The 12,450-nt window shown below is 52.0% G+C and overlaps 1 protein-coding gene across 6 annotated transcripts in view; it reads right to left on the bottom strand.

Annotated features, from left to right (window-relative positions):
• Window positions 1-1,002: 1,002 nt before the first annotated feature.
• Dip2a (Dip2 acetate--CoA ligase A) overlaps window positions 1,003-12,450 on the bottom strand; it is a 90,959-nt gene continuing 79,511 nt past the window's right edge. For 3 of the 6 annotated variants that reach the window (XM_087598342.1, XM_087598345.1, XM_087598343.1), the window contains 10 exons: window positions 11,923-12,053; window positions 10,668-10,836; window positions 10,195-10,365; window positions 9,051-9,080; window positions 8,052-8,113; window positions 7,759-7,816; window positions 6,179-6,253; window positions 4,205-4,379; window positions 3,390-3,513; window positions 1,003-2,791 (listed from right to left, as the gene is read on the bottom strand). In XM_087598342.1, the coding sequence (XP_087454468.1) occupies window positions 2,539-2,791; window positions 3,390-3,513; window positions 4,205-4,379; window positions 6,179-6,253; window positions 7,759-7,816; window positions 8,052-8,113; window positions 9,051-9,080; window positions 10,195-10,365; window positions 10,668-10,836; window positions 11,923-12,053 (1,248 nt within the window). In that variant the 3' untranslated portion in view covers window positions 1,003-2,538. 6 annotated transcript variants of the gene reach the window in all.

Raw genomic sequence — 12,450 nt, 5'->3', positions numbered from 1 at the left:
TCCTCTTGTCCCCAGCCTCATAGGGACAAGTTTTGACACATGGTCAGGATATCTGCCTTGCCACGCCTCCTGAACCCCTCTAGGAAGGCAGCTGTGGTGACTGACGGGAGGTTCTTGCCCGTGAGACTAGAGCTCGACAGGAATTTCATACCAATGAAAGCTCCCTTGCTATATGTTGTCCCCGCCCCAAGTGATACTTTATTTGCTGGGTGTGGGCAGGGCACCAGGTCCTGCCCTCTGGTGAGCGGGGCTCCTGAGCCAACCCTGCTGAGAAGCTGCACTCTCAGCCTGGCCCTCTCTGGAGAGGTGCTCTGTGGTGGCCGATCTTCTCCAAACGACATGAGCAGAGCAGCAGCTCAGGGAGGAGACTCCAGGCTTTCACCACAAGGTACCCAAGAAGAGAACAGGAAAGGACGAGTTGAGGCCATTTGTTCCCCAGGATGGTGACAGTGGCCAAGGGGTAGTAACCAGTGCTGGGGCTGTGACCTCTCCCATGTGGCCCTTCTTGGGGTAATGGGTGTCCAGGCACCACACCCACCGCAAACTCCGACCTACCCATGCGACAAGCAGAGCTGAGGCTAGGCAGACATACCACCGTGGAAATCAGAGTGGGCACCGGGGAGGTGACTCACGGTACAATGGGGAGGCGGTGCTGGCACAGTGCCGTCACTAAGACATGTAGAATGTATGTAATGTATTCAAAAGTCTGTAATTTATTAAGTACAAGAGCAGATTATAAAATAAGTATGTGGTCCTAATTTTGTTTAGAAAAAGTTTTAAAGGCTAAAACCCCCTGAGATTCTTGGCAATCTTAAGGCTGCTGTCACTTGTAAGTAGGACTCTGGAAGATTTTAAATTTCCTCTCTGACCCTTCAATGTGTTTTCTAGATTTCATATGATAAGCATAATTGTGTTTATATTTCTGAAAGAACTAATGCATAATAAAATACATCCCACTTTGGGAAACTTTTAAAACCCTTTCACACACTTCAAAATGCAGAATTACAAAGTCAATAGCTTTTATTAACATGATATAAAAAATTAGTGTGATCTACAGAATTCCCAGAGAGTAATCTTAAAACATTTTAATATGATTCTTAAAATCTTAACAGATATGTTCTCACCGCCACTGAATTTTCAATACAAAAAGTTTACAGGCGCCGTCTGCTATAAAACTACAGCGTTGAGATGGTGGCTAGGTAGTTCGGGCCCCTTCTCGGCCGTCCACCGCGCACCCTGTCGGTGGGTCTGCTGCTAGACTCATGTGGATTCTGTACATGGTTATAACAGGATTATTACAGCTCCAGCATGTTTTAACATACTACACCACAGTTCGATACCATGAGCAACAGGGCTACGCCACGTAGTGCTTCCCGATGTGAGATAGGAGGGTAGAACCAGTTAGCTGGACTCACCGAAGCACAAGTCCAGGACAACTCTAGAAAGATCTAGCTGTCTCTATACGATTCTTAAACATCTCCATCCTTCCAAACCCCTAAACCCCAACAACCCGATAACATTAATCTTTCATTAGTTATATAAAAATAATCTTAGATTCATGCTTGACATCAAACTCTTATAAGTATCTAAAAGATTTTACATTCTCTTTTCTGACTTAAGTACAATATTAGATCACTCGGATTTCAAGTTTGGATAAAATAACTAAAAACGGTTTGGCCAAGTTTTATAGGCACATAACTCAAATGCAAAGCCAAGAGGCTGCAGCTATGTCCACCCTAGACAGACGGGCTCCCATGGTGACGCAGCTGAGTGAGAGGCCTGGCTGACACACGGGTGAGGAGACCTCGGGGTGCCACTCATTCGTCCAGATCTGTTCACAAAAATAATTCCGTATGCTTCACGAGAGGATGGATACTGTGATGTTGTGAGAACTTGCAGTTTAAAGGTCACCACGTTACAGGCTAGGAAAGTGATTTTAAATTAATGCTGGTTTCTCTCTGACACAGGATCTAACTAGACAGTCCGAAATGGCACTTGCTGAGCATCAGTGATGACACACACACAGGCAGGCCACCGCTTCAGTAATCGCACTGGACAAAGGAAGCTGTGTGACTGCGTGGGGAACGGGGCTGCTCTCTTCGTCAGCCTTCCTTAGCAGGCTTGGCTCAAAAGTTCTCTCCAGCATGGGCTTGACATATATGCTTCTTATTACAAGTGGGAATAAATAATCAGGAAATTATATATTTAGAAATCAGGAATAACTTTTTACCCTAAAAAAAGTGCAAGCTTGCAGTAGGGCAGAGAACAGCCGTGGCGTGGCAATGTCCGCAGCGGAACGCCAGGCCTTGCCTTCCCTTCCCAGTCACCTAGGTTTTGGTAGATATCCCTGGCAGATCCAAAACACTGCTTTTGTTGGTTCCGAGAACGTTCTAACACGATGGTCGTTCAGGACACTGCTGAGGGTCTGAACAGCACTCAGCTCTGAGCTGATGAAGCCTGAGACCCCTCCCCCAGGGCAGGAACCCTGCAGCCAGCTTTGCCTCCGCTGGTTCACACAGCTAGCTCTGTCCAGTGGGCTCACATATTGTAGGCCACATAGATGGGGTCCAGCTGGTCGGCCAGGAAGCCGTCGCGCAGGTGCATGCGCTGCTTCTCGCCCCGGGAGTTGATGGGGATCACTCCAGGGTCCACAATGACCACCACGCCCACCACAAGGTAGTGCTCCTCCAGCACGACATTGGTCACCAGGGCCACCAGGTCCAGGGCATCCTGCTCCAGACCATCGAGCTCCACCACCACCACCAGCAGGTTGGTCCAGGTGAACACGGCACTGAAGGAGAATAAACGGTGGCGGAGATCGTCAGCACCAGGAGCAGGCAGATGCTCGGCCAGTAACCCAGGCAGCCAAGGCAGCCGCTCACATCATTAGCACAATGCTGCTATTAGGCAACACAACCTTAGGCCCGGCCGACTGCATCTCACAGGGAGAATCTGCTCTAACGTTCTCGACAAGAACAACCAGCACTTGCTGCTGAAAGCTGTGCTTGCCCAGGGCAAGCTCCCGACACGGTGAAGAGATCATGGCTCACCGCGGTTTAAATGAGAAAACCACATTCACACTAGAAACACTCCAGATGAGAACTTTGTATACTGGAGACAACTGTGTGATTTAATCTGATTGGGAGAAGGAAGAGACGCAGAGGCACTCTCTGGTGCTGTCTTGTAGGAATGTATGTGGGAGAACGGATAAGAAGCCTGGGTCCTGAGCTCTGGGAGAAAGAGGCAATCCAGCTCGCCGGGGACTGTAATTGAGTGGGGACGGTGCTGGAGCCAGAATAGTGCCTGGTACTGCCCCAGGGCGGTGCTCCAGCCCAGGGCAAGGCTGACGGACAGCACAGGAGAGCCCTCCCTCCCGCCCTCCCTCTTACCACTCCGAGATGCTCCTGTGTGCCCGGATCACAGAGGTCTCGATGTCGATGGGGTGATAGCGCATGCCCCTCAGCTCCAGCGTCTCGTCCAGAGAGCCGACAACATACAGCGCATCGTGTCGCTCTGTGAACATGGGTACGTACATGGCTCGGGAGTTAAGTTACACTGTGAGCCTGCCCACCCTACGGACCACAGCTGTCCTCTGCCACGGGAGGCCATGAAACCAGTTGTCCTTGCACTTGTGCGTCAAGCCAGGTGGGCAGAGGGGACGCCAGCATCTCAGACTCACTCTGCACTGGTCAACAACCCCGTACAGCAGCGGTAGATGTGACACGCTTTTAAATCATTTTTACCCACAGAATGTTACAGTGACCGTAGGCTACAAAAGTCCTGACTTGAGCTGTTAGGTCTGCAGGGGCCAGATGCTCAGGGAAAGATCAGGGTAGAAAGATACCACACATGACGTTAAGACCATGCAGAGCACGCCATGCTAATAAAATGCAGTTTGTGGGGCGGCTATGTCATTGGGAGAAACCTCACAGCTCACGACCAATAGTTACCAGCCTCTCAGCATCTCCTCCAGAGGCCCAGAGTAGGAGGTGAGGGCAGCAACAGGAGGAGCAGCAGTTCCACACACAAGAGTTCCTGGAGCCTGTTTTTCACCCCACACTGAGCAACACAAATCACAGCCAGTGGGGGACACTATGAGGTCACTGATGGCTTCCCAAGCCTAGGGGAGTGGCCCACAGGCTACAGCAACCAACCCCCCAGGTCCTGCAGTGCCGAGGCTAGCCCTTCAGCGAGGGTTTCTTACCTCCACTGGCATCAGTCAGCTCTGTCCTGCGAAGGAAGCCAAGGTAGCCAGTCCTTGCCCAAATGGTCTGGGTGTCTCCAAAGCTCAGCCGGGCACTGAAGTGGTCAGCATGAAGTGCCTCCTCCCCATAGACCGTGTAGTACCCAGTGGCATTGTGGGGGCTGCTCACCCAGATCTAGTGGGCAGGGGTGGATCACTGAGTACTGGTTCTGTCCTTCAGAGTGTATGGCCCAAGATGACCTCAAGATACCAACCAAGGGGGAGGGTGGCATTCCCAGGTCTTATTTTGTGAACTAAATACAATTATATCTTGCTATATAGCTCAGACTGGCATCCAGTTTATAATCCTCAGCCTCATACACAGATACATGAACATATATATATACGAGGGTGTATATCATCATGCCTAGCATAACCTCTTCTAAAACAAACTGTTCCTTTGTTCCAGGAATGGTATCTGTATGGCTCTGTTCTGTCTGGATGTGTTTCCACTGCCACATAGCAAATGTCAGTGGGAGAGAGCAGGGCTGTCTGGTGTTCGTGACAGAGACAGGTTAAAGCACACTCTGTACAGAGCACACAAATGCTCACTCACTCATGCCTAAACAGTGTAAACGGCAGACACCCCGGTGTCCACCACACCCCTGTGCACCCATGCTCATGTGCACTCATGCAGGAGGCCCACAGATGAGCTGGTATGTACCATGAATAGACCAACAGCTATAGGTGTGTACCCAAAGTCCTCAGCAGCGTCAAGGGCCTCTTGAAACACAGCCCACCCAGAACCCACCAAGCTGCCCACACTAACAATGTCAGGCAACATGGGGAGCTCAGACCTCCCAAATCTTGTGAGGACTCCCCTTGCTGGCCCTCCTTCCCTTCCAGGCTTAGTGCCTGTGAATGAGGCCTCACCTGCCCCGTCTTCCCACGGTACACCAGTGACGGACCCTCTCTCCCCACCTCCTGCAACCTACTCACTACTTGTGAGTGAAGGGCCTTATCTGCCTGTTCCTGAGGGCCCAGGGCCTGCCCACAGGCCATGAGTGAAGGATTCCACTTATCTAGCACCCATGAGTGACAGACCTACTTTCCCACTGTCTGTGAGAGGTTCCACCTACCCACTCTTCCTGAGTGAGGGACAATGCTTGTGAACTGCCCATGAGTGAATGTTCTGTCTACCTGAACATGAGGGGCTCTCTTCCCCCACCTCCTACCCCCATGAGTGAGGCATCCTGATTACCCAATGCCTAAGGCAGGCTCTGTGAACCATAACAGTCTCATACGAGGCTGACCTTCGGGACACTAAGGATCCTGAGCCTGAAACAGTTCTGTGTGGCCTTGAACTGGGGCCAATGTTGGACTGCCACTGGGTCTTTGACCTTGGCTCTGATGTAAACCTGATTTTTAAGGAGTGGCTGACCAGTTCTGTCCAGAGCAGGTAGTCCTGTTCCATGTGCAGCTGATGGTCCCGTTTAACTCCCCTGGCACACCAATGCCCTCATAACCTTGTTGGCAGCTGACCCAGGGAGAGGCCTCTTTCCCCACATACTGGGCAACCCTACATATTAGCAGGGCCAGAGAGTGCAGGAGAGGTAGGGAGAGACTGTTTCTAGGACTCTTAGGACATCTGGAAGAGGGAAAGCACTTCAGAACACTTGCTGTTCCTCCAGAGGACCTGAGTCTGGTTCCTAGCACCTCCTCAGGCTGCTCACGACCACCTATAGCTCCAGGTCCAGGAAAGACCCCAGCATCCAGCATCTACAGGTGCCTGCACTTGTGTGCACACATCCACAGTACAAACATATGCACAGAGTAAAGAATAATAAAAATAAATGCTTTAAAAAAGACATTTGAAGTCCCAAGAGGTTCAGGATTCCTGAATTTCTAAGGGGGTTCTGAAAGGAGGAGAGGGAAGCCAGGGTCTGGAAGGCCCTTGCTCTTCTCGGTCAACCCCCAGCCTCAGGCAGCACTCACCTCACCCAGGTGTGAGTCTCCGAGGGGCCCTTTGGTCTCAGTGTGTGCGATGATGACCTTCACTCCTGGAAGAATCTGGAAGGAGGAGGGCAGCTCAGCCCCGGTGACTGGGATGCGGTAGTGATGGCTAGTCCCACTTCTCACACACTTGTCCCTACCTGCCACCACGGGGCTGACTAGAGATCAGGGGTTTAGACGCTGTTCTAATTTGATCTGAATTTTAAAAGAAATTTTAGCAGAAACACGTTGTGAATCTGAGCAAAATGGCCCGGTTCCTGAAAACAGGTGCTGCTTTCTTTCCTGGGAGAGCATTCTGAGGATCCTCCAGCCATTGCTTCAGGTGGTTCTCCCTGACAAACACAGGCCTTCCCAGGCTGCTCTCGGCATGAGCTGCCAGGGAGAGGTGCCGCACCTGTGAGCGTCTCTGCTGACCCAGGCAGCTGAGTGGCCGTGTGTCCTGCTAAGCTTACCACATTCAGTCTGGGGGTCCTCTCTGGTCTGGGTCACACCACCCTGTTTCTGAAGTCTGGCCACATGCTCTGTGCTCCAGGCTCCCCATGAATAACACAAAGGATGATAACGTGGACCTCAGAAAAGTAGAGGGGAGCTGCAGGAACGCATGAACTAATAAAGGACACCAGGTGTTTCCTGGCTCTACACTGCTGAGATACTCTGTTCCCTCACACATGGATGGAGCCTCTCCTCACCCCTCCATGGCCCACCTGAACCCCGAGAGCAACCGTCTCAGAACACAATTCCAGCAGGCCCATGCTACTCCGCAGAGCAGTGTGTAAATAGCTGTGGTGCGGCCACATGTGGACACGGTGGGTACAGCTATAGACAGGATTCCTCAGGGCACCGAGGACTGGAAAGCATGTCGGATGGCTGTCTCTGACTCCCTCCTTGCCCCCTAAAAAGACAGCTGTGGCCTGGGCAGTGGCCAGTGGGGGTCTGGGGCTAAAGTGCACAGCCCCGGGAACCTCTGATAATCTTGGATGTCGAGAGGTTGACGTTAGGCAGGCAGCACGTGCCCACTCCATTGACCTGTAGGACTCTCTCCCTGCCTAGTCAGTCAGTCCTCCTCGACCTCTCCTTGCTTCTGAGGATGCTGGTCTGCCAGGATTTCTCTGCTGACCCAAAGGGGCTCACACTTCTGTTTGCCATTCTTGGGCAAATTTAGCCCCCCCAATTGCCTGGAGGTTTCTGGGGACCTCACTAGGCCAAGACTTGCTTTGATGGCAAATCTCTGGTTGTGCCCTGGTGGGGCCTGTTCTCTTCTATCATCCTGGACTAGAGAATACTTCACACCTTCAGTCCAGGATCAGAGCTGCCCTTTATGACTGGAAGTGTGAGGGCCCTTGATCCATCCACAGCCTACCCACCCCACCCCCTCCCAGTGTCTGCAAAGAGGCAGCCTCTTCCTGCTTCTCTATCTGGGCTCTCCAGCTCCAGGTCTATGCTCACAGCATTCGAGGACCTAATCTCACATTTCAGTGGCCCGGCCCGGCCCACACATTCACTAGGAGCACGTGCCCCAGCACTGTCCACACCACAGGTTATAAGAGTCCAGCTTATGCTACCTTCCCAGACTCCATCAGCGGCAGACTGTGCGGAGAACCCCGTTCCACCAGACGAACTCTAAAAATGGACAAAGAAAAAAATTCAGAATGAAATTTACTCCATAGTCATTTCTAAAACGGCAAATCACATGTATACAAGTAAGCCCACGGTGGCATTTCCTGAGGTAAGTGTCCCTGCCTTGGACAGCACCATTACCTCTTAGGAGGCTGGAGATGCCCAGTTCGGGCAATCCCAGCCTGCAGCACTTAGTTACAGAGGACGGGCGAACCGTGCAGGCGGGGAAGGGCAATACCTGTCATGGCGCAGTGCCCGCATGTCCACATAGACCGTCGTGGGATCTGGGCCTGTTGTGCCCTGGAGGAAAACAACAGAGGGATTTCTCTCAGGATGCTCATGCTCTGCTCAGGTTCACATGCGTGGCCGCATGGTAGCCGCTCCCAGGCTGCCTGTGACTCCCAGAAAAGAAGCTTTGCATCTTGCATCCAGTCTGCACAAGGGCTGTGGGCCCCAGGCAGAGTCGATGCTGTCCACCCAAACATCTACTTGGCTAGATGATACTGAGCAAAACTAATGGTGAATGAAACATCAGATCCTAGGATTCTTGTCAGTACTGGCAGTTTCTGACCCTGTTGGCCTCTGCTGCCCTGATACAAGGTGCAGATTGGGGACATTTCCACCCAGCATCAGGTCGGGGCCTGGCATCCCACTAACTCCACTGAGGACTAAGCACAGCAGACACTCAGTTGAACCAGACAACCTGAGTGTCATCCCGTGTGGCAGAATGTATTAGTTTGTCACTGAGCGGAGTTTGTTATTATTACACTTATTTGATTGTGTGTTTGCGTGCACACCCACATGCCTAGAGCATGTGTGAGGGAGTCAGTCGTCCTCCTCTGCCATGTGGCTCCCAGTGACTGATGTCAGGTCATCAGACGCAACAGCAGTCACCCTCAGCCCCGAGCCATCTCACTGGCCTCGCATTGCTGTTTTACTGATGAGGGACATCAAATTAAATGGATACCCTGGTCAACACCATTCCCTGAGGACTCTAGACAGCATAACCTCTCTCCAGCCTCTGAAAAACTCCTTTCACCTTTGGTTACAAAGGAGCTTTTGTGATGTCAAATACTTCTCCCTGTGAATAAACTAAGACGGCAAGAGAAACATGTATTCTGAAGTCCATGGAGGAGCACATGGACTCAGAGAAGCAGGGTGGGGGTGGGGTGCTGGAAGGAAGCGGGAGACAGACATGGATACACTAGCAAGGTTGAGGGCTAGGGCGAGGTCCTACCTGCTCAGCTAGTTTTCCCAGCCTGTTGGGCTGACAGAGGCCAGGGCGGCCAGCAGAGGGAGACAGGGAGGAAATAGCACAGGAAACAAACAGAAGGCCACAGGCCACGTGAGAAACACACGCGAGAGAAGAACGCATCACTGTATCTTAAAGAGCAAACACAGACCTATCGCTATGATCCTGCCATTGCACACGGCACTCTCTTGCTGTCGCACAGGCGATGCCCTCCCATGTATGGGGGTGGGGCACTTTCATAGCTAGAATCAGGTCTTTCTTAACTCAGTCTCTTCCTAATTTGCATATCAGGCACAGGGGAACATGTCTGCTACTCAGTCATCTGAGACTTAAAACGGTCCAGACAGAGGCTTTTCGAGGTTAAGGGACATTAGCTCAATGAGGTGGGAAACAGGGTGACACTTTCTACACAGGTGTAGATCCTGGAGCCAAGACCTGCCCTGCACATGAAGCCACCAAGAGGACAGGGTACAAGTCAAGCATTGCTTTGGGAACCCAGAAAGGGTACTTTGTGCTGTTTTCGGCATTTGCTATGTCAGATATCTGATCAACATTTAAGATGTGCTGAGAAGGAAGAGACGTAGAGACTGGTATACAGGCCAGAAAACAAGGACAGCTCCTCAAGTGCCTGTGATGCTCACGTCAGTTCTAAAATGTCACGTAGATTACTGCTTTAGTGGCGGTTCTACAGTGGCCCATACAGATTATGACCCTTAGTGCACGTGTGCGTCTTTTTAAAGGTAGAGTCTCTATGTAGTCCTGGCTGGCCTGGAACTTGCTATGCAAACGTGGCTAGGCTCAAACAGCGATCCACCTGCCTCTGCCTCCTGAGTGCTGGGATAAAAGGAGTAAACCACTACACACAGATTACTATAGAGGTCTTAAGAAAGCAGTTCAATCTTGCTTTTAAAAATCAGCTGCCTATTACATTTAACTTAGGTCCAATAGTCACGGCTCAAACTCAGACGTTTTCTGTGTAAATACTCCTGCTCATAAGAGCAGAGTACCTTATGTAGAACGGTAGCATCCGCAGCTGCAACGTGGAGGGAGACAGAGCCACCTACTAGTGTCTGCCTACAAAGGCGTCACTCTCTGGTACGGGTGCAAGACCTGGGTGCAGCCACCTTACCTGGAGGCAGATGGCCACGTTGACCCTGCACCCGAAGGTGGTGCTCACAGCGCGAGCAGGGAGGCCCAGGTCTTTGAATAGCTTGGAGAAGGACTGTGTCAACGAGATCCGGGGCCGCTCCTCAGCCACCACCATGCACGTGCGCACACACGACAGGTTCACCCCCTTCATCTGCAGAAGAGCAAGAAGTCATCCTGCGCACACACAGTCTGGGCCCTCAGTGCTGACCCGACAGCCTGGGCCTCTGTCTGTAGATCCGAATACACAAAAGCGGGTTTGAACACCCCGCTTCCTCCAGCTCTGCCTCCACCCGGGGAGTCCTAAGACAGAAGCACTGCTGAGTGCCCTAAAGTCTATGGCCCCCTCTGCCTTGCCCACTTAGGTACCCTCCTCCCTGGTTAGGGAAGAGTGCTTGGCAGAAGTGTGTGGGCTTGGAAGAACCCCGTGGCTCTAAAGGCCTGCTTCACACTTACCCTGAGGGCGCCTGTCTGAGCACCAAGGCCCTTGGTGCACATTTCCATCACTGAGTAGGAACAGAAGGTGACTCGGGCCTTGTACTGGCTGACGGCGGACAGCCAGAGAGACACATTGCTCTCCAGCTCCAGTGGGGGAACGAGTACCGACTGGTGTCCAGAGTACACGCTGTGGGGAGAGAGGCAGTTGGAAAGGAACAAGTGCACAGGCCTGTGTGCACGGGCTCCTCCCTCACATAGACCCTTTCTCCAGCCCAAACAGGCACGGGTGTGCTCAGCGGTCCAGTGGGAGTCAGCAGAAAGGACACTGGGTGTGGTGCCGCCCTCCACCCAAACACTCAGGAACACTGTCCGTACACTAGGAACGTCCGTCAGTACACTAGGAACGCCGTAGGGGACTACGTCCGTCCGTACACTAGGAAGCTTCCTGATGACAGAGGAAGCATCTCAGCATTGAAAGAACCACAAGATTTTTCCCAACTACTTTGAATGGATGGTGTTTGTATGTATTGGAAAATACTTCTATTCTTTTCCTTTTTATTATTGTGTGTGCGTGTGCGTGCGCGTGCATGTGTGTATGTCTGTGTGTATGTGCGTGTGTGCGTGTATGTGCGTGTGTGTGTATGCGTGCATGTGTGTGCATGTGTGTCTGTGTGCATGTGTGTGTGCGTGCGTGTGTATGTGCATATGTGTGTATGTGCGTGTGTGTGTGCATGTGTGTGCGTACATGTGTGTACATGCATGTGTGTGTATGTGCGTGTGTGTATGTGCATGTGTGTGTGCGTGTGCATGTAGCAGCTTCATAGAGTCTGTTCTCCTTTTTCTTTTATGTGGATTCCAGGGACTGAGCTCAGGTAGCCAGCAAAGCAAATGTCTCTACTTGCTGACCGCCTTGTTGGTCCCTCCCCTTCTCTCCCTTTTTTTCTTCCTTTCGTTTTCATTTTTTTGACAGGGCTCACTGCATAGGCCTGGCTGGCCTAGAACGTACTATGTAGACCGACCAGGCTGCCATCTAACCCAGAGGTCCACCTCCCTCTGAATCCCACATGCTGTGATTAAGGGCTCGTCTCACCATGCCCAGCTACTTTTACTCTTTTGTTAAATTGTAAGCCTGGATTCTAACCACCTACTCCCCAGACAAACCCACTGAGGCTTCTAGGCTCCCTAGCTGCTCAGAAAGCCATAGAAGGGTCCTAAGTTCTGAGGAGCCACACAAGTCCCCCAGGCCCCGGGAGTGATGGGCACACACCCTCACCTGCACAGACACCACAGGGCGAAGCCAAGGCCACAGTAGGGGTCCAGGCAGATGGCAATCTGCCGTGAGGGGTACAGCTCACACTGAAGCTTTATAGAGCGGCACAAGGCACTTGTGGCTGCGTGTGACATCTGTAGGAGGAAGAAAAGGCCAGCTCAGTGCTGTGAAGGAAGGGAGGGTCAGCGGCCTCGTCTGCTGTGCGCTGTGGTTGGCTGGGCTTGCGGCTCCAATTACTTTCTAAGACGACACTTGGCTCGTACCCCGTAGAACCAAAGAACCCACGGCAGGCAGTAAAGCACTCTAACTGCACCATCACAAGAGGACTTGTTTATAGGTATGAACTTATGTTCACCATGTGCATGGCTGGCGTTCACGGCGGTCAGGAGAGGGCGTGGCATATTGTGGAAGTGGGATTATGTGGTTGGCAGGCTCCTGAAATGGGAGTCGGGAACCTAGGTCCTCTGCAAGAGCAGCAAATGGTGCTAATCCTGACCTCGCAAGCCATGCACTGTAAGTGTGCTCTTAATT

This window comes from Rattus norvegicus, chromosome 20 (assembly GCF_021556685.1).
Source record: "Rattus norvegicus strain SHRSP/BbbUtx chromosome 20, alternate assembly SHRSP_T2T, whole genome shotgun sequence".
Taxonomy (NCBI): domain Eukaryota; kingdom Metazoa; phylum Chordata; class Mammalia; order Rodentia; family Muridae; genus Rattus; species Rattus norvegicus.
Note: the sequence above shows the minus strand (reverse complement) of the source record. Positions and strands in the feature narration are given on the sequence as shown.